The 22,423-nt window shown below is 47.2% G+C and overlaps 1 protein-coding gene across 1 annotated transcript in view; it reads right to left on the bottom strand.

Moving 5' to 3' along the window:
- ASCC3 (activating signal cointegrator 1 complex subunit 3) overlaps positions 1–22,423 on the bottom strand; it is a 2,002,173-nt gene that overhangs the window by 216,361 nt on the left and 1,763,389 nt on the right. Inside the window, exon 36 of the mRNA XM_078648375.1 lies at positions 2,966–3,100. Coding sequence (XP_078504501.1) covers positions 2,966–3,100 — 135 coding nt within the window. The remainder of the gene's footprint in view (positions 1–2,965; positions 3,101–22,423) is intronic.

The raw sequence follows: 22,423 nt of genomic DNA, 5'->3' as shown, positions 1-22,423 counted from the left end.
TTGAGCATCACTGAATGAATCGAATGCAGAAGGAATACAGTTTTTTCTAAACAGATGTCTGCCATGTGAACAGTCATCCATGTGTAGCATGACAACAGATTCCAAAACTTAAATCGCACTTCCACACATCTGATGGTTGCTAAGACGTTTTCAGGCTTGCAGATAACTTGTCAAATCCCACACACCTGCCAGGCCAATACTTATCCAAGTGACGTTCAGGCACTAAAGCCTGCTTAACCCTCCTACAAACGGGTCAAACACAGATCCCACTCTTGTACACAAGCCAAATACACATTGCCAATTTATGCACACGATCAAACCTAAAGCCCCACGTGCAATAATATGACAAACTCATAAAAGTAACACACTAAGGGTTAAGTTAAACTACTGGCGTTGGAAAGCGGAATCTGAGAAAATTTGCTAGGTAATAAAAAAAATAATACTTGAAAGATATTTTTTTTAACTTAAGGTTACAAACTTAAATCATCCAACATTAGTCATGTCAAAGAAAAAAATATATACTCCAGAAGATAATTGCTTCACATTCCAATAATGTATGTGCTAGCTGCACATTAATATCAATGCAGAGGCCATCAGGATTAACTATTCTACAGGATCTCTATTAAATTACGACTATTGGAGCATGTTTTGCTATTGGCTTATGTAAAAGCAGGTAAAGTAGTTGAACATTGAATAAGTAAAAAAATGGCTAAACTGTCTTAACACGTGTTTTTTGTTTGTGTACTATGTTTACGGGTATATGAGGGAACAAGGGAGTGGCACTACCAGGTGGCAGGTGGCCACTGGGAAGGCACGGAACACTCACAAGATGCTATGTTTGAAATATTCCACATTTTATTTCATAACACATATGCGCACGTACACTTCAAGTCACATTTCAAGGAGGTTTAGATAAAAAGGGTTTATCCACCAAGAAAAATAAAATGGATGTCCTAATGAACAAGTCCATCACACCTGCATCAGTGAATGTTCCGCCCTGTAAACAATCCACAGTAGAAAAGAAGAGGAGGGCTAGTGTCTGTGTTTTACACAGCTTTCCATGGCTACTATGGGAATATTTGTGAGCCTTGAAATAGTCATAAATGTCCTCAAGTGACAAGAGTGCAAATACTATTGGAAGATGTGAGACATTTAAATCAAGTTTGTGAATCTGTTCCCTTCAGGAATGAATAACCTTCTAAAAGAACAACAGCAGTGGGACTCCAAGGCTCCGATTCCAGGTTCGCCTTGAGTTTTCTGACACCTGGGCAAACCGTAATTCGGAGTTGGGTGGTATTTAGTACACCCAATAATTGCTGGAAGCGTTAAATACCTCACCCCTCCTTAAATGTCGGCATGTTGGAATTTGAAAGGGGACAAGTGTACAGTATTTACATTACTGTACGAATTTTGGGTGTTTTAAGCACTATGTAATTCCCCAAAACCTAGACTAGGTGCCATTTATCACACCCGATAAATAACATATCCCGCAAAATATCGTTATTTATGAGGTGCGATAAATAGCATCAATTCCTACAGCTAATTAGGAACCGTGGCCTAAATGTGAGATGGAATCAATTTGCCTCTTTGAAGGATATTATGTACTTTCCATATTTTTTTTCTTTAAATATAAAATTGTTTTTAATCAGTTAATTTTTTGACGCGCAACCTTTCAGTAGATGTCACTTTATTATTAGTTTCAAATATCGACACTGAATTTAATTACAATCTAATTAAGAATAATTAGCAATTTCTTGTTCACACTCTTTCAAGAGGATGTGACAGGGAGTTGGTGTATGGCAGTGACCCTCCAGTGTGCACATGCATAAATATGATGTGCTCTTTGTGAAACTCAGTTCTGTAACAAATGAGTGTTGGCACTATCTTCACAAAAATGCCATATGGTAGGAGTTTGCATCTAAAAATGGGCATGCGGATACTGGCCTGAATTTTATTTAAAAAAATCATAGCACAAAGCACTCTCACTTGGTTTAGCCCTCTTGTATACCGTCTGACCAAAGGGAAAACAATGCAATGATTGTGTTCCCAAGCAAAAAAAAAGTCACATTTTCCAATTTTATCTACGCTATCCTACTGCTTGAAGGACCCAACCCTGTAAATAATGGCATATTTCATCAAGATCCAAATTTATCAGCGAGATATGTCAGAATTAGATCTTGGAGCATTTACATGGACCATATTTATAAAACTTTATTACAAAACCTTCTTATAGAGTACGCTTAGACCTATTATGCAGGGAAAAAGACGTCTGAATGTTCTTCACTGTGGCAGCGAAGTAAAGTAAAAAAACACACCTTTTCAATGGTTTTGAAAAAAACTATGAGATCCGAGGTTGCCCGAGGGTCCAAGGGAAGGACATTCTAGAAAGGAGAAGCAAATCCTGACAATCCCTGACCCCCCTCCCCCCAACAAACCAAGGAATTTTCAGAAGCGATGCATCGGAAAAGCAGATGTAGGGGATGATAAAGCTAGTACCACTTAAACAAACAAAAAAGGGGGTGATAGTTTTGCCACAAAGCAACTTGTGAGTCGTGCACAGAACTTTAATGTAAATCCCAGCCTGGAAGCCATTCAAGATCTAACATTTACATATAACGAAGTGTCTCTGTATCATAGACTGAGCCATAAGATATGACAGTGGCTTTTCACTTACACGTCATTTTCTTACCATGGGATGTCCTGCTAAGATTTTGAGTCATTCGGAAATATGGGGCATAGCTGCATAAATGCCTTGATATATATTTTTAGCCCCATAGTAGACACACATATTACATTAGCTGTAACCTTGCATATCTTTAAGGATTTAAAGTGCACCAACAAAAATATGGAATTTAACCAATGACGAAAATGTATTGGAAAAAGATTTTCATTTGTGGCATATACATTCAATGCTTTATACAAGGCTCAACACTAATAAAGACATGAAAGGCACTTCCTCACTTACCGTCAGAATTGAGAGCAAGTTTTCCACATTGCATTCCGCTTTCATATTATTTTTGAACATCCGAACAGTTGGGTGCTTCAGGTAGTAGTAAGAGGAAATACGCCCATGAGTTAAAGGCTGTATGCTACGACTGTCCTGTTTCATGAGGCAAACAAAAAGCAAAAGCAACAGGCTTTGAGACAAAGAAAGATAAGGGTCACATTTTGAAACTCTGCAGTATCGGAATTCTTTACCCTGTCTACTTTTTGGCAAATCACATTTTTGTTAGTTATAAGACTTTTGGAAAAGGCAAACAATTTTACTTAGTCCCTTATCTCTAACCATGCGATAATTTGCACCCTATGTTTTCTGTTAATTTCTTCTTCTGTTTCTGGCCCTCCTTTTCAGTTCTTCATTCAGGAAAAAGGACTTTGGGCCAAAAGTACAACGTTTTTACTGGTTACAAACCCTCCAATCTGCTGGATGAGAAAGTTTGTAACCGCTAAAACCCTTTCCCTAATTTAGCACACCCACTTAGCAATTCAGAAACGTTTTTCCGAATCGATACATAGGTATAAAAATGATTAGAGATTCGTAATTTGAAAGAGGCACGTTTGGGGTGTACCCCCTTCCAAATTGTTAATTGGTAACCTACCTATCAATGTTTTGTCACTAAAGAACAAGTTACTTACCTTTGGTAACGATATATCTGTAAGAAACAGTAGTTAGTATTAGATTCCTTACCTTAGAATATCCCCAGGCGTCAGTCTGGATCCGGAAACTTTTGCGTAGCAGTACCCCTGCGCGTCGGTAGGCGTCGTCTGCAGGCGTCCCCTGCGGCTCCGCGTCGTCGGCGTCGTGCGCCGTGATGACGTCGCTGGAGTATATAGACGCCGCCTCCGCGCGCTGACGTCAGTTCTTTGCACACAGCTTTTCCGCGCCAGAACACGCAGAGCCATGTGAGAACCAACACTGGTGCCATTTGAAACTAGGGCCCTGAAAGGGATGTCCTTAACCCTAGGTATCAGTTCGCAGAACGGGGAGGACGGGCGGGGCGGTAAGGAATCTAATACTAACTACTGTTTCTTACAGATATATCGTTACCGAAGGTAAGTAACTTGTTCATCTGAAAGAAACAGGTTAGTATTAGATTCCTTACCTTAGAATAGATACCCCAGCAATACCAACCCCGGTGGTGGGTCTGCGAACCAATACAACCTACACCAGAAAGTCCTGGAGGACCGAACGGCCAAAGAAGCCATCCCTCCGGACTTGACTGTCCAGGCAGTAGTGCCTCGCAAAGGTGTGCAGCGAGGCCCACGTGGCCGCCTGGCAAATGTCCTGCAAAGGGACTCCCCGGCCCAGGGCAGTAGTAGCCGCCGTGGCCCGAGTGGAATGGGCCCGCAGCCCAACAGGAGGCTCCTTCCGAGCCAAAGAGTAGCATGCTTTGATGCACAGGACGACCCACCGAGAGATGGTCCGTTTCTGTACCGCCCTTCCCTTCTTCTCACCCACGTAGCCAACAAACAGTTGGTCATCCACCCGGAACTGGCGTGTGCGATCCATATAGAATGAAAGCGCACGTTTTGGGTCCAGACGATGGAGCCGCTCTTCATCCTTTGAAGGATGCGGAGGCGGGAAGAAGGAGGGCAAGGTGATGGACTGCCCAATGTGAAAAGCAGAGACTACCTTGGGCAGGAAAGAAGGTCTAGTCCGAAGAACCACCTTATCAGGATGAACAGACAAGAAAGGAGGTTGAATAGAAAGAGCCTGGAGCTCACTCACTCTCCTGGCAGAGGTGATGGCTACCAGGAAGGCCGTCTTTAAGGTGAGAAGACGGAGAGGACAGGAATGAAGGGGCTCAAAGGGAGCGCACATCAGGAAAGTCAAAACCAGGTTCAAGTCCCACTGAGGCATCACGAACGGAGTTGGAGGATACATGTGCGTGATGCCCTTTAAGAATCTTAACACAATAGGGGACTTGAACAAAGATGGCTGATCAGGTAGCCTCAAGAAGGCGGAAAGGGCAGAAAGATAGCCCTTGATAGTGCCCAGAGCAGAGCCCTGCTGGGCAAGGGAAAGGAGGAAGAGGAGAACCTCAGACAGAGGGGCAGAAAGGGGATCCACAGCCTTTGCTGTGCACCATGCCACAAATCTGTTCCACCGGCAGGCGTATACCGACTTTGTGGAGGGACGCCTGGCTGCCAGAATGACATCACAGACTTCAGGAGGCAAGTCAAATGGCCTCAACTGTCGCCGCTCAATCTCCACGCATGGAGGTGGAGACTGGACAGGTTCGGGTGGAGGACCGTCCCCTGCTGCTGCGACAGAAGGTCCTCCTGAAGGGGCAGGCGGATCGAGGGACCGACTGTCATGCTGAGTAGCTCGGGATACCAGTACCTTCGAGCCCAGTCCGGAGCCACAAGGATAACTTGGGCCCGGTCGCGCCTGATCTTCTTCAGCACTCTGGGCAGAAGTGGTATAGGCGGAAAGGCGTACAACAGACCGCAACTCCACTCGCGCCGAAAGGCGTCGCCGAGCGAGTGCCGTCTTGGAAACTCCAACGCGCAGAACTGATGACATTGCGCGTTCTCTTCTGTGGCGAATAGATCTAACCAAGGCTCTCCCCATTGCTGAAAGAGGCCTCTCGCCACATCCGAGTTCAGACGCCATTCGTGATCCACCGAGCACCGACGGCTGAGTTCGTCCGCCCTGGCGTTCAGAGAACCTGCCAGGTGTTGAACCGTCAGAGTCACGCCCTGACGTTCCAGCCATTGCCAGAGGCGCAGAGCCTCTTGGCAAAGGGTCCACGACCCCACACCGCCCTGTTTGTTGCAGTACCACATGGCGGTGGTGTTGTCCGTGAACACCTGCACTACACTCCCGATGACAAAGGGGAGGAATGCCTTCAGTGCCAGGCGAATCGCCCGCAGCTCCAACATGTTGATATGGAGCCGGGACTCCGCCGGAGACCAGAGGCCTCTGATCTCCGCCTCTCCCAAGTGGCCACCCCAGCCTTGGAGGGACGCGTCCGTCACAACCACGTGCTCCGGCTGGGGAAGGGAGAGGGATCTGCCCCTGACCCAATCGCGGTCTGTAAGCCACCACTGCAACTGTCTCGCAGTGCCCTCCGAGATCAGGACATGGTCGGATAGGTTGCCCTGATGCTGGGCCCACTGAAACTTCAGGTCCCACTGCAGAGCCCGCATCCGCCATCTGGCGTGATGCACCAGAAGGATGCAGGAGGCCATCAGCCCCAGAAGCCGCAGCGTCAACCTGACCGAAACCCGGGATAACGGCTGAAAGATGGGAATCAGAGCCTGAATATCCCGGACCCGCCGTTCCGGGGGATAAACCCGAAACTGCGCCGAGTCGAGAACCGCTCCGATGAAAAGGAGCTTTTGAGAGGGACACAGGTGTGATTTCGGCACATTGATGGAAAACCCCAACTCGTGCAGGAGGTCTGCCGTCATCTGAAGGTGGTGGACGACTGTCTGGGGCGAGCCCGCCTTCAACAGCCAGTCGTCGAGGTAGGGGAAGACTGAAACCCCTAACCGGCGCAGATGAGCTGCGACCACCGCCATCACTTTCGTGAACACCCGTGGGGCGCTGGTAAGGCCGAAAGGAAGCACGATAAACTGAAAATGCTCGTGGCCTACCGTGAACCGCAGGTAACGCCGGTGGGCCGGCAGGACGGGGATGTGAAAGTACGCATCCTGCAAGTCCAACGCTACCATCCAGTCTTGTGGGTCTAGAGCAGCCAAGACCTGAGCCAAAGTCAACATCTTGAACTTCTCCTTCCGGAGGAAGCCGTTGACGTTCCGTAGATCCAAGATAGGACGCAGGCCTCCCTTGTCCTTCTTGGGTACCAGAAAGTAGTGGGAGTAGCAACCACACCCTACTTCTGGCCCAGGAACGCGCTCGATGGCCCCCTTGGCCAAGAGGGCCGTAACTTCCTCCTGCAGAAGTGTCAAGTGGTCCCCCGACACACGGTGGTTCTGCGGTGGCATGGCTGGAGGAGTGGACTCGAAGGGGAGGGCATAGCCCCTTCGGACAAGCTGCAGCACCCACCTGTCCGATGTTATCGCGCGCCAGCGGGAGTGGTGATGGCGAACCCTGCCACCCACTGGCGTCACGTGAGCCCGAAAGCTCGGACTAGGAAGGCTTGGATGCCGCAGCGGAGGGAGGCGTGGACTGACCACGACGCTGGCCTCTACCGCCACCACGGCGGAAACCACGGGCGCCACCGCGCTGGGGAGCGCTCTGCGCCGCGTGGCTGGCAGCACGTGTGGGACCTCCTCTCCCTTGGCCACGAAAGGGCCGAAACGAACCCGTCTGCTGGCGCTGGGTCTGGGTCGAGAGACCCAAGGACTTGGCCGTGACCCTGGAGTCCTTGAAGCGCTCCAGCGCGTGGTCCGCTTTGTCACCAAACAGGCGACTGCCATCAAATGGCATGTCCATAAGCGTATTTTGGACGTCTGGTGAGAAGTTGGCAGATCTCAGCCAGGCATGGCGACGAATCGCCACCGTAGTGGACATGGCCCGTCCCAGTGAGTCCGTGGTGTCCAGACCACAACGGATCGAGTACCGCGCCGCATCCCGGCCTTCAACAAAGGCCCGGGTGAGCTTGTCCCGCACTTCCTGGGGGCATTGCGGCAAACACTCCTCGACCGTATCCCACAGGGAGTGGGTGTAGCGGCCCAAGAGGCACGCGGTGTTACAAGACCGCAGCCCAGCACTCAAAGAGGAAAACACTTTCTTTCCAAATTGGTCGTACCTCTTTGATTCCCGGTCGGGCGGAGCCGACGGAAATGCGGACTGCGAAGTGGAGGCCTGGATCACCAGACTCTCCGGGGAGGGATGGGTGGACAGGAAGGCAGGGTCGTCCGCGCAGGGACGGTGACGCCTGGCAACGTTCCGGTCAACCGGCGCACCAGAGGCGGGCCTGGACCAGGTGCCCAGAAGGACATCCGTCAGGGCCTCATTAAACGGCAGCAGAGGCTCCTGGGGGCATGACTGCGGTTTAAAAACTTCCGTCAGGATATTCGGTTTGACCTTCGCGACGGGGAGCTCAAGGTGTAAGGCCTTGGCAGCCCTCATCAGGACCACCGAATAGGCAGCACCCGCCTCGGACGCCACAGGGGACGGAGAGACAAACCCAGGGTTGGGCGACTCGTCCAGGCCACTGGCATCACCCAGATCACCTACCCAGTCCACATCGTACTGGCAGGCACGGGATAGAGGGTCCTCAGACCCCTCCCAACCCTCTCCATACTCCTCCTCGTCATACCCATATTCTGGGTCGACGATATAGACATCGGGGTCAACGGGCCCCATCGGCGTCGGGTCCGGCGTCGGCCGACGCCGGTCCGGCTCCGAGTCCGGAGTCGGGGAGGAAAGGGGGGTGGCGCCGCGCGGCGTCGGTGCCGGGGACCCGACGCCGGCCGGAGCCGACGGCGGAGTCGCTGCACCACGCGGGGGCGGTACCACGGGCTGGCCCACAGGAACCGACGCCGGAGAGGCCGGGAGACCAGCCGGCGACGAACCAGAGGGAACCAGCGGCGCCGGGGCCGGAGCCACCGGCGGCGCCGGGGCAGGAGCACCCGAACCGCTCGGGCCCCCAGACGGGACCGACGGGCCCGCAGGCGCCGAAGGCCCCGCCGGAGAAGACCTCGCCCTCATAGCAATGAGGAAGGCCTCGATCTCCTCACGCGACGCGCCTTCCCCAGGGACCGACAGGTGTGGGGTAGACGGCGTCGGCGACCCATGCGGGACCGCGGGGGTGGGGTCACCCGAGCCCCCGGCCGCAGCACGCGGGCGTCGGGGGGAGTCGGGGGTGCGATGGCGACGCCCCGACTTCTTGTGCTTACCTGACGAGCCGGAGGAATGGTGGCGACTCCCGGAGCGCCCATGGCGGCTCCGCGACCGCTCCCTCGACCGCTCCCTCGACCTCCGACCGGACCGGGACCGCTCTCGACGCGGGGCCGACAACCGGAGTTCGAGAAGCTTGCGGGACCGCTCCCGCCTAGCTTTTCCAGTCAAGGCCCGACAGTCGACGCAGGACTCCACGTCGTGGTCCGCGCCCAGACACCGGAGGCAGAGTCGATGGTGGTCGGTGACCGACATCATGCGGTCGCACTCGTCACAACTCTTGAAACCGGGCATCCTACCGGCACCGTAAAGATCAATCAGTTAACAAAAAACTTGGTCAAAAGACCGGAGTACTGCTCTTCGGATCTGCGCTAACTGGCGCGGAAAAAAGAAGAACTGACGTCAGCGCGCGGAGGCGGCGTCTATATACTCCAGCGACGTCATCACGGCGCACGACGCCGACGACGCGGAGCCGCAGGGGACGCCTGCAGACGACGCCTACCGACGCGCAGGGGTACTGCTACGCAAAAGTTTCCGGATCCAGACTGACGCCTGGGGATATTCTAAGGTAAGGAATCTAATACTAACCTGTTTCTTTCAGATATTTGAGTCGCAAACTGTTGCCCAGTTACCGAATCTCAAGTTGGGGAGTCAACTGATTCGAAAAGGGGAAAGGGTCCCCTGTAGATCCCTTATCCTCTGGGAATCATGATGGCAGCTTCAGGAGGAGTAGGCAGTGGTCCATGGGACCACTACGTCCTCTCACTTACATTTTCAAAACACATTTTTTTTTCTTCAAGCAGACCTGTCTCCTTTAGGAAAACTCAGATAGCTTAAAGAAATCGTTTTGAAATGTTTTCACTTGTATGGTGGTCTGCTTTCCCTTGCAGGCCACCATCTGTGTGAAGGTAGCCAATTGGAGGGAGTCACAGTTTGCGAACTACCTAATGAATTTTGGAAGTTGCTCTGCGACTCCCTCCGATTCCTTTTTTTGCAAACTAGCCATGTAGTACATAAGCTCACAAAATAGATTACTGCTTTTTGTGAACAGTACAATAGCAGATCTAGTTCATAACTTTATTTCTCTTCCAAAATAAGTCGGTTTAGTGCCTCATTCCTTCCACTTCTGCAACATTACAATCTGTTCTTCCAGTTAAGCCATCCCTATCCTCTGATTCTTCTGCACCTGCTTTTATCACCATCACCCTGCTCTGACACTTTTGTCCTATCTTTTCATCCTGTCTGATCCTTTCTACTGGGCCCCAAATGTGATGGTTGAAGCCAATAGTCACTGATGTCCTGGGGTCAGTCCTACTATGGCTCTACAAACTGAGCAAAATAAGACCCTTCCCACATTAGACTCTCAGGTTAACGAGGACGAGACGTCACAGATTTCTCAGGGAGGTTGTATGGGGTCAAGAACTCCACAATCAACCAACAGACACAATAATATATTGTCCAGCACAGCGATAGATTTTTGAGTAGAGGGTAGTACTTCAATCATACAGTATTACTCAACATTACACAGTACAATTACTGGAATGCGACACAGGGTTGAACTCTTGGTCGAATCGAAGCACTGCACCCTTGTGTGACCACCCACCCTTGCCAACAGAGTTCCTCAGCATTTGAAACCGGAGGATTCTAATCAGGCACACAGTGCTAGCTAGGCAGAGGTGCAGTCACTCAATCACCGCCAAGGCATATCTGTACAAAACAGTTGTTTGCTTCACTGCAGTGTGATATTAGCATGGAAAAAGTCATAGTTTGTGCAAACAGATTTCCGCCTATGTCTCAGTCTCTCGTTTGCCCACTATCTGCAGCCCCACACATTCCTGCTTTCAGTAGACTGTGTCCTTAAGGAAGTGGTACAGACACATACATTAATCCCAATCTGGTGCATGTTTGGAGCATTCAGGGATCATGGCAGTGGCATCACTGGGATGTGGCGGTTTATACGATCTCATTGTGGCAGCTTCTGTGTTCTGTCACTATAGCCTCCCTAGGCCATGGAATGGAAGAACACTGGTTTGGTAAGTGTGGCTTCTGTGCTGATCTCAACTTCACAGATGGCCTTGGCAGTTGCTGCCCCAGGGCTGTTCAGCATGAATGACTTGGCGTAAAATGACCACTTGAGCTCTGATGACAGATTGCAGAGTTCGCTCGGTGGTTGATTTCTGTAGAACGCTTGATGTGGTTCATGATGAGACTGGGGGGCCCCTGTCACACAGAGTTCACTCCAGGCTCACTCGCTGGAAGTCTCTCACTTTCCCTGCCTATTTGAATACCAGGGCCATGCTAGGCTTCCCCCTTGCAGTCTCTCCTCCTGCAGGGCCAGACATGCTCCTTCCCTGTCTCAGCAGGCAGACTTCTAAGCAGATCCTCAGCTTTTCCAGAAGAAAAAGGCAGCCTTTGGATGATGTCCCCTCAACTCTGGGAGACTGGGGGCAAGGCAGATATCAACCCCGATAAGAAAGCAGTCCTTTGACTACTCTGTGCATCACTCCTTTCTTGGGGCATGAAGACCTTGGTACTGGAAGAAAGTGGGGTGGGTTTGGACCCTACGTTTATGCACATCTTCTCCACTGGGGATATGGATACACTATCTTAGCTTTCAGAACTTGCTGTGGTTTGTTCTCTTTCAAATGCCCTTTCAAAAGCTGCTCTCCAAACAACATCATTGTGCAAAGTGATAGCTCCCACAGCAGGTGCCAACACGGCTGGCTGCAACCAGAGGTATCCAAAACATGGGTATGATGAAGTATGAATTTTCTACACATGGATTTTATTGGTCTTTCTTAAGCAGCAATCAGAGGCAGACAAAGGGTAGGCCCTGTCTAGAAACTGCCTCAACTTGAACAACAAATGGCAGTCTCATCCCTCTACCGTATGGCAGTGCTCAGGAAGAACTAATCGGCAGTCCATTGCTAACAAGGCCCTCATGGAATTTCTAAAGGGAGCCCTAAATCCTCAGGAATACAGATAATTCATTTTCATCCTCTTTGTGAAGCTGTCATCATCCTCCACTGTGTTCCGAGCTTCACCAGGGGCACAGAAAATGGATTTCACTGGCCCTTGTACTCAGACTCACACAGGATGTTGTTGTTTGGCGATTTAGATTCCCTATAAATTTCGCGATTCATGCCCTTTTATAGGTACAATTCGCATTGCCCTTATATAGGCATAGATATCCAGTCCTTATTTAGGCATAGTCCATGCTACCCAAATACAGGCAAGGCTACTTCCATCCGTTCATCTTTGTCACACTAATTTCTTGGAAAACCAGACTCTTAAGCTGTTAGGGACTTCCCCTTGCTTGAAAATTGATTTCTCCAAGAACTCCTTTATTATGCATGAACAACTATTCCATAGGGGTTCATTCGTGACGTTCATATGCCCGACTTTACGTCAAAGCTGGCATTCCTAAACCACTTCAATGTATAAATATACCTTCACTTGCTATGGCAAAGCACGGTGTGGTTCGGTGCAGTTCGACTACCTACTTGCACGACGCAGCTCGCTACAGCAAGTGCCGGAGGAAGCCAACTCTCCAGCTGACGCACTAATCAGAAGTGGTCATCCTCCTGCCGAGAATCCAGGTCCAGTGTTTCTGACTCCCCTTGCGGGGTGTTGGGAAATTGAGTCCGTGAAAAAGATACCAGCCTCTTTCATTCTAAGGTATGGAGCTGATTAGAACCTAGAGAAACCTTTGGCAATTCTTGGCAAAAACTAAACCTATGCTAGAGACAAACACCTACTTCTTCCCTCGTACTAGACTTAGGTTAGGTACACTGAGTTAGGCGTATTTTAGAAGCACCAGATGAGTATTTTAGATTGTGTTATTTATGTATGTATTTTTACATGTCATAGCAACAGACAATGCTATTACAGTATTATTTTATCTTACTGTTTACGCTGTATGCATTATACTTTGCATTCTGTCCAACGATTGTAGCAGTTCACCTCACTTGCATGAGAAAGAAGACTGTTCAATAAACCCTTTTTATTGAAATGCCCGTCTCTTTATTTCTATGCAAATCTGTAGAAACTAAGCACGATTGACTGAGTAAAATAGTTATCTATTGTTTCCACGACTCTGAAGATATGTTTCGATTCTTGGGGAAACAAAGTTGTCATGTTTATGCGGTTGTCCGAAACGAATCCCTTCTTGTTTATTCGAGAAAGTTTCTAGTGACCTCTGAGTTAGCTGGCACAAACAATTAAGTTTAGTATACTCGATAGAGACATCTGTCCTCAGTCCTATGTCAAATCTATAGTGTATATTATTCCAATGCGCAGAGCCTATTGGGAAAATAGGAACTACACTACAATGTCAGCATCTCTATGTTCTGGGTTTCACATCACTTTATATTAGCGGGGTCTTTAGATAGTACTCACACTGACATAGGAAAGAGGTCTGGCAACATTACAGATTTTTAAAAACGGTGCACTGTCACCACAGCTTCATGTGATACATCTTGACCATGGACAGTAGGTAGTTGGTTTAGTAGGGTGTTGGCGCTCCTAGGTAGTATCTACAATATAGTTTTAGAGCGCTGCAAGGGGGTAGGGACAACCACTCAACTCCCCAATAAGCGGTAAAGACTGCAGACAGAAAACACAGCAATTACACTTGTTGGCAATATCCCATTGTGACATGGTGTCAAAAAGATCATGATTCATGTTTCCTATTTGAAACAGTGGAAACCCATGCTAACGTGCATAGACCAGCTCGACGGTCATTGGTTAGGTGACCTGGTAGTGATCCTACATTATGCATTGAGTTATTTATAGTTGAACACATTAGAGACTATGCAGTGAGTCAATTGCGCGACTTCATTAGGAAAAAACAACAGTGCTACAGCCAATTGAGTGACTTCATTTGTAGAAAAACAATTACAGTGCTCTAGCCGGTGCAGGTAATAACCTCCCCTTAATGTTGCCCAATGTTTAGTGAATTACTAAGAAAAACAGAGGTACCTAAACTCCTGTGTATCAGGTCCTGATGAAATACGAAAAATAGAAAACAGAAACGGAGGTATTATTACTCCGAGAAGTTACTCCAGCGGGTAATGCGGTAAGGAATAGGTGTAAGACAGAACAAACCTCAGTTTCGGTTATATTTCCGCCCCGAAGGATATCAAAATAATGTGTCTGTACGTACAGAGATCAATCGATATATCGTTGCGCCTACATGACAGTCCCTGTCCAAGGTGCAAGATATTTTTGGGTCTTTGCCAAGAAATGGTTCTAAGAATTAAAAAAGATATACAGGTTTACTCGTCACCTTCCTGAGGATAATTACGAAGAGCATGTTCCAACAAACAACTTTGTAGAGTAATGATGGCCCCAAGTACCTCGTTATAGATATCGTGTGCAATCAAATATTATGATTTTGGTTTTCCGATTATCAGATGCTTTCTTTCTTAGTGTAAAAGTTCCAAGATACCAGCAGGAATATTGCTGTTGCATGTTACCCGATCCTAGACATAATTCGGGGCCCAAAAAAATAAAACAGGAAAAGGGAACTAGTAAGGAAATGTCATTTATATATTGTGTAAATTGGAACAACGCACTTATAAAGGGCTGGCCTCCTCTGCAGGGAGGTCTGTGACTAGAGCTATGAGTACATAGGCTCCCGGGAAGTGCTTATTGGCAGCCGCTCTGCATCTGAATCCGCGTGTGCACTGGGCGGCGTCAGTGTCCCGCCGGAAGCTCGTATTTAAATAGGCGTAATGTACAAATAAAAGAGGGACTATATCTGCAGGTTCACATCCTGGGCCGCCATCTTGGAATGTGGTCCAAGTCCCAATTCCCCTGTACAGTCTAAATGACTTGAAGCTCACCACCACTAGCGTACAGGGAGCTGTGAGTCAATATAGAAGGGCTTGTCAAAGCCATCCCGGTCACGTACCCTTAGAGTGTGCAAGATAATAACCAAATTAAAATAAAGTGGCAACATTAAAGTAATGTCAGGAAATGTGGGAGAACGTTCTGAAAATCTATTACTGGTAAAGGCATATGATTGGGCTGTACAAAGCATTTATGTTCAGACCTGTATTACAAAGCAGGACCTACAGACACAGTCCTGTTTTGGAAATAACATAATGACAAAACGACAGAGAGTAAATGCCAATTCACTGGTAACATAAGGTGTAGAAGAGAGTACAGAGAAAACTTTATAGGTAAATGTACGGAAATCATAGATGTAAAATAGTTGTGCCTAATTCTAGGGTGCCAAGCAGGGCCTACAGACACGGTCCTGTTTTGGAGATGAAGAGTCATGTGTAGTACCACATATTAACCAAATAACCAAGTGTAAGCACCAGAACACTAGTAACATAAGCTCATAATCTGAGGTATTGGTACCCTGGTAAGGTGATAATTAGGTATGTTTATAGTTAATCACTCAGATAGATTGGTATAGGCTGAGATTGGAGTATCAGTCCCCAAGGAAATACTGCAACTTATAGTCGGTATTAAGAACTAATTCCACACTCCTAAGCACCATGATGCAAGTTGCTTCCCTTCTTCTCAGTGTTAACTCTCTGTTACCGCCCCTCGGGTGCCTGGGTATGGTATCAAAGCCATAAAAAGAGAAGGCTATGTAACTGTCTTGGGCAGGGCACTCGGCTATGTTAATGGCTATTAGATATTTAGGGTCAGCTTGCTTAACTGCCCTTGTGTGTTCTACTATGCGATCTTTCAAGGCTCTAATGGTACAACCAATATACCGGCGTTGACACTTGCATTCGATCGCATATACCACGTACTTGGTGGGGCAATTAATGTTAGCATCAATCTTGTGTACATGGCCAGTGAATTGCTTCTTATCCGCGGCCCATCTGCACGTGGTAAACTGTCCACATTTGAAGGAGCCCAGACAAAGAGGCGTGAGCCAATGTTCGTGTGTGCTTTCTCTAGGGTAGCTGGGACTCAACATGTTCCTGAGGGTTTTTCCCTTTCAGTATGTTACCTCCGGTCTGGAGGAAATAAATGTTCAAGTGTTTTGTCAGCACGGAGTAAGTGCCAATTCCTTCTCATGCTCCATGTGAGTGTCTTGTGTAGTGTGATGTAATCTTTCACAAGTCGGATGGTACCTAGGTCATCTTTCTTAGTTTTATCTTGCAGGGTGTGTTGCCTGCTGATCGTGGAGACCCGGTTTCGGGCACTGTGTATGGTTCTCTCACTGTAGCCTCTGCTTTTGAATCTGTCTTCCATCCCTCTTAGACATATGTTAAAGTCATGATCTGTGCTACAGTTGGGCCGAGTGCATATAAATTCCTCATAGGGAATGGCATTGATCTGGTGCCTCGGTGTGCGCTTGCTGCATGTAGTACTGTGCTGCAGGCCGTTGATTTTCGGAACAGTCTGTTCTCAATTTTGTTGTCTGTTTTCGGAACAGTCTGCTCTCAATTTTGTTGTCTGAGATAAATAATTACACGTCAGGTAAAGTCACAGTCTGTTTACTATGGTGGTAAGTGAACCCGACGTTAGAGTTGTTACTGTTCAAATGAGTAAAAAAAATTCAAGTAACTTTACAGTACTTCCAGTCCAGATCATTAGGCAGTCGTTGATGTACCTCCCCCAAAAAAAGAATAGAGGCATTCCATTCCCTGCCTTTCGTGCCCCATATCCAGTCCTCCTCCACCCATCCCATGAATAAATTAGAATACGAAGGGTAGAATTTAGCACGCATGACAACCCCACAAGTTTGTTTGTACCATACATCTTTAAAAAGTAAGACATCATTTTCAAGGATCAGTCTAGTCATTCCTAGAAGCATTTCAGTGTGTTCCCCGAGACTAGCCGGGAGGGAGTTGAGTGTACGTCTTAATGCCTGTAAACCCAAATCATGTTGGATACTTGTATACAGAGCAGTAACATCTAGAGTCAGTAATGTCATGGTGTCCTCCCAAGTGATGTCTGTAAGTATGCTAAGTATATGCTTAGTGTCTCTTATGTACAACGGTAGTCTAACCACCATCGGCTGGAGAAAGATGTCCACATATTCTGACAGTCTCTCCGTGGGACTACCTATACCAGATACATTAGGTCTGCCCAGGGGGAAGGGGAGATTTTTATGTATCTTTGGCAAAGTGTACAAACAAGGGTATCTGGGACGGTCCACTTTGAGATATGTGTACTCATTAAAGTCCAAGAGGCAGAGATTATGCCACTCTTTGAGTTTTTGATTGATAATGTCTGTCAGTGTCCATATGGGTTTGAAGGGAGCTTCACATAACAGTCAACATCATTGAGGTATGATAGGATCTCCCTTTCATAATCCACCTGGTTCGTGAGCACAACTTTACCACCCTTGTCAGCCTCCCATATCACGACACTGTCATCCATCATCAGTAAGTGGAGTGCTTCCCGCTCTTTTTTAGTGAGGTTGTCAGCCCTCTTAGAATGTGGGTGCTGTGTATCGATGTGCTTGTCTAGATCTGACATGACTAGTTTGTAAAATATGTCTAAGTTGCCAGCAGGCAATTGTGTGGTCTATCTGGATTTCACCTTTGGATCACTGCTAACATTTAAATCCATATGTACATTGATATCACTGAGAACCCTGTTAGGTCTGCTACTTCCTCTTGTTCCATGACCTTGTTCTCATCCTTTCTTCATGCAAAACCCCTATCATTCTCCGCCTTGTCCTCCTGTGGTGGTAGTGCGTCGGTTCTGTTCTCGGTTCCCCGTTTTATCCTGAGTACTTCCCGTAAAAAAGGGTCATCTAAGTGTTCTCGACTCCCAATACCCTCCCCACGCTCCTGTTCCTTCTCACTGGTGGCTGGCGTGTCCAGCGAGGTGGAGCTGGAACTGATCGAAGTGGCTGTCTCTGTTCTCTCTGGAAGGACTTTGGGAATTAAGTTATCATACTTTCTAGCGAAGGTGTAGACCAGGGGTCTCCAAACCGGCCCTGGAGGGCCGGATCCATGCGAGATTTTTTGGATATCCCCATTGAGATACATGTAGTAATTTAAAAAATCTGGCATGGATCCGGCCCTCCAGGACCGGTTTGGAGACCCCTGGTGTAGACCCTGCCATTATCGTAATCCTGTTCATCCCTCTTCAATTTCTTAGCTTTTCTCTGTTTGATTTCAGTCTGGTGTTTCGAAATTACTTCATTCAGAATAGCATCATTCTTCTCGGTAGCCTCTGGACGTATGAGGTTTTTGATTTCTGCTTCAAGGATGTCTATTTCTTATAGCACCTTGTTTACTTTCCTCTCAGAATTCTCAATCAGAATATCCATGAGTTTTTAGGAGTTTGCTGTCAGTTCCCTCTCCCAAGCCACTAATAAATCCTCTTCTAGATCGTCATAGGTCGGGATTATCTGCGTTCTAAGACTTCTTGGAATTCTCGTTAATCTGATATATTGCTTTAGTGTGCCCCCATCCCACCACTTTGACAGCTCGATCTTTTTGAGTCTTTCTAACCAGATAAACTTGCTTCTCAGACCCTCACTGCGTTGTGGGTTTCATCTTTTAGTAGTTGAGTCTATTGTGAGTCCCTTCTTAAGGTTGCTAAAGAGCTCTTTGGCTTCCTTGTCCATATTAATTCTACACAATGTGTTTCTCTAAAGTGGCTACGTCCTGGGCTACCCACTATTCAAAACTGTTTCTACTACACAGTTGGTGGTTGGTTTATTTTTACATTACGCCTATTTAAATACGAGTTTCCAGCGAGGCACTGATGCCATCCAGCACACACACGGATTCGGAATCAGAGCGGCTGCCAGCAAGCACTTCCCGGGAGCCTATGTACTCATAGCTCTAGTCACAAGCCTCCCTGTAGAGGATGCTTGCCCTTTAAAAGTGCACTGTTTCAATTTACATAATATATATGACATTTCCTTACTCGTTCCCTTTTCCTGTTTGTTTTTTGAGCTCCGAATTTTGTCTAGGATCGGGCAACACGCAACAGCAATATACCTGCTGGTGTCTTGGAACCTTTACGCTAAGAAAGAAAGCATCTGATAATCGGACAACCAAAATCATAATATTTGATTACACGCAATACCTATAACGAGGTACGTGGGTTCATCATTACTCTACAAAGTTGTTTGTTGAAACATGCTCTTCGTAATTATCCTCAGGAAGGTGATAAGTGAACCTGTATATCTTTTTTGATTCTTAGAACCATCACTTGGCAACAGCCCAAAAATATCGTGCACATTGGACAAGGACGGTCACGTATGAGGCGCAACGATATATCGATTGATCTCTGTACATAGAGACACATTATTTTGATATCCTTCGGGACAGAATTATAACTAAAACGGAGGTTTGTTCTGTCATACACCTATTCCTTACCCAATTCCCCGCTGGAGTAACTTCTAAGAGTTATAATACCTCTATTTCTGTTTTCTTTTTTTCGTATTTCCTCAGGACCTGATTCACAGGAGTTTAGGTACCCCCATTTTTCTTAGCAATTCACTAAACATTGGGCAACATTAAAGGGAGGTTATTACCTGCACCGCTATAGCACTGCTATAGTTTTTCCTAATGAAGTCACGCACTTGACTCACTGCATAGTCACTAATGTGTTCAATTAAAAATGACTCAATGCATAATCTATGATCCCTATCAGGTCACCTAACCACTGACCATCGAGCAGGTCTATGCACGTTTGCATGGGTTTCTACTGTTTCAACTAGGAAACATGAATCAAGATCTTTTTGACACCCGGTCACAGTGGGATATTGCCAACAAGTGTAATTGTCTCATACCAACTGTAGCCTAAGTGCACATTTGGGTGTTTCTTAGCCCTGAAGAAGTCGCTGTTCACTACCCTGAGACGCGACGAAACATGTGTTGACTAAGGCTAAGGCTATGAATAACCATATACAAGAAGAGCATTAAACTGAATCAAAAGACCTAGCAGTGGATTGTTATTATTATACTGTCACAAATTTGTATTTACACTGCAGGCGAAAGCAGGGGATCGCTGTGTTTTCAGACCTTGGACAGTAGTGCACTGCCTACTATAGGGCATCCTTGGTGCGTCCCTCCAGGTCATATGAGAGGTCCTTGACCTTGCATTGCCAGGCAGAAGGCTAGGACTCTGCATACATGCAAGATTAGTGCGACACCAAGCTCAAAATAAAAGTCAGGATACCAGTTTCAATTGAATTCGGGCACTCAGAAAAGGAGTACTTGTCAGTTTACCAGCAGAGTGCGTTCCCGTCCCAACACCCATCCAGTACACGTCAGTGCCCCCAAAAATCTATTCTACGTCTCTTAAATTTTTTAACTCTGTACTATTCCCTTAACTACTAATAAATATATTTATAGTGTCAAGTGAGGTCTTGTTCATGGAAAGTTTCGGAGTGATCCATCAAGTGGGGGCTGAGAAAATAGGAGGGTGAAAAAAACGGTATTTGCCATGTTAATTCCCTTAGGGGCTTTGAACACTACTACAGCCCGAACTGTTGGACAGAATTACACCGAATTTGGCAGAAAGGCAGCTATTGGTTTGCAGATCACGCTTTCAGTTACTTTGTGTAAATCTATTCAGTAGTTTGCCAGAAATCTACAATTGTATATCTTCGATTTTAAAAATTCACTGAGATTTTTGCGACTAACGCAGTGAATTAAAAAAAAAAACAAGGTCAGTCTCCAGGGTGGGGCAGGTCCCGGGGGCATGCATAGTTTAATAAAATAAAATAAAATAAGGAGGGGGCACATGGCGCCCCCATCAAGGGCCTTATTTATGCCCCGGGGCTCTGGTTTATATAAATGCAGGGGGGCTGCGTGGACCCCCCCAGTCCCGGCACCACCTCCCAAGGGCTCTCAATTTAAAAATACACAGAGGAGGCCGCACGATCCCCTTGGACCTGGGACCACCGCCTCCTGTCGACACTAAGCAGGGGCAAGCGGACCCTCCTGTGCCCCGGGACCACAACCTACGCGGGGCTACTGTTTATATTTAAGGGGGGCTGCGCGGACCCCGCTGTGCCTCAGAGGCCACTACCTCCCCCAGGGCAAATTATCCTTTTAAAAAAAAAAAAAGAGGGAGGGAGGCCACGCGGCCCCCCTTCCTGGCCCACATAAGATCCTGCGGACTACCACTTACCTGAGGCCAGCCCATGAACAACAGAGGAGGGGGGCCTCATGGAGCCCCTCCTGGTACCAGTAATGGCCCTGTGGACCTCCACAGGGCCAGCTTCAGCTATGGCCCGGGATGCCCACTCCAGGCCGGCGCTCCTGCTATGGTCCGAGTAGTCCCCGTCCCGCATTAAGTCATGGCCAGGCCCCAGGCGATGGGGTATCCTGGGCCAATCTGGCCCTGATGCTAGTTTCACAAAAATGTAACACAAGAGTAAGCACTTACACATATAAACATAGCAGGTGCCCCCAACAAAGCTCCACTTCTGTAAAGGACTTATGATCCTAACTCCTGGACTTGGCGAAGGCAAACCAAGTCTGTTTTTCCATTTTGAAAAAAAGATCTGAAATGGTTTGTGGAGGTGAATGCATTGTTGATCTATTGGAGCATAATCTGTATGTGACTGTGACAAGTGAGTCCTTTCCTGCCCTATCCTGCCGAGAGCAGAGTTCAAGGTTCTCCCTTTAAATGATTACGAGTATGAGTGTGTGAGCGGCTGTATGGGTGTGTGAGCATATGTGTGAGTGGTTCTGTGGATGATGTCATCAGTGAAGTCATTTGAGTTGTCATCAGTGATGTCAATGACCATGTCATCAGAGATGTAATACGAGATGTCATAAGCAGTGCATTGCGGGTGCGTAAGGTATAGTTAGCTCAGGTAATTTTAACAGCTAAATTTCTATGGTTTTGTATGTGTAAAATCTGCGCCTAACTACAACGTCCTGTAACCTTTGTTTTTTTTCAGTGAATTTTTAGGGATTTTCAAATTATATTTGCTAACTATAACTTCCTTGTAATCTATGGCTTCTTTCAGTTAATTTCAAAGGTTTTTAAAATTGTATTTCCTTACTGTAACCTGTGTGAGTGGCTGGGAAGATCGGTGAGTGGGTGTGTGAGTGGCTGTATGGGTCTGTGAGTGTCTGTATGGGTCTGTAAGTGGGTGTGTGAGTGACTGTATGGGTCTGAGTGGGTGTGTGACTGACTGTATGAGTGTGTGAGTGACTATAGGTGTGTGAGTGGCTGTATGGGTGTGTGAATGTATTGTGAGAGTGGCTTAGTGGGAGTCTGAGTGTCTTTGTCAGTAGCTGTGTGAGTGACTGGCCAGAATGGAACTCTACCTGTCCCTTTACCCAACAAGAATCCACAGTTTTGCATAAAATGTCTTGGTATTGGCTAATTAGTAAGTGCTACCTCTCTGGGTAAACAGCTAGTGCATAATCTACACTATAACTGCGTAATGGACCATAAGCAAATGTCTCCAGTTACCTTTTGTACCTGTCATTTCGGAAATGTGATTGTTTCTTGAGGTTTTGATCCACAAATCTGTGCTAACACAAATCCTTGCTAGAGAAGAGGACAAGACTACAAAGAGAGGAATCTCCACCAAACAAGGGTACATCCTCTTAACTTTATGAAGTGCTTCTTTGTTTGGTGTAGATGTCATTGTATTCCTCTGCATCAAGAAAGTGTCTCTAAAATCTGCAGGAAACGCACTTG

Source organism: Lissotriton helveticus, chromosome 6, assembly GCF_964261635.1.
Source record: "Lissotriton helveticus chromosome 6, aLisHel1.1, whole genome shotgun sequence".
Classification (NCBI taxonomy): domain Eukaryota; kingdom Metazoa; phylum Chordata; class Amphibia; order Caudata; family Salamandridae; genus Lissotriton; species Lissotriton helveticus.
The sequence above is the reverse complement of the archived record's forward strand: the minus strand, read 5'-3'. Positions and strand labels throughout refer to the sequence as shown.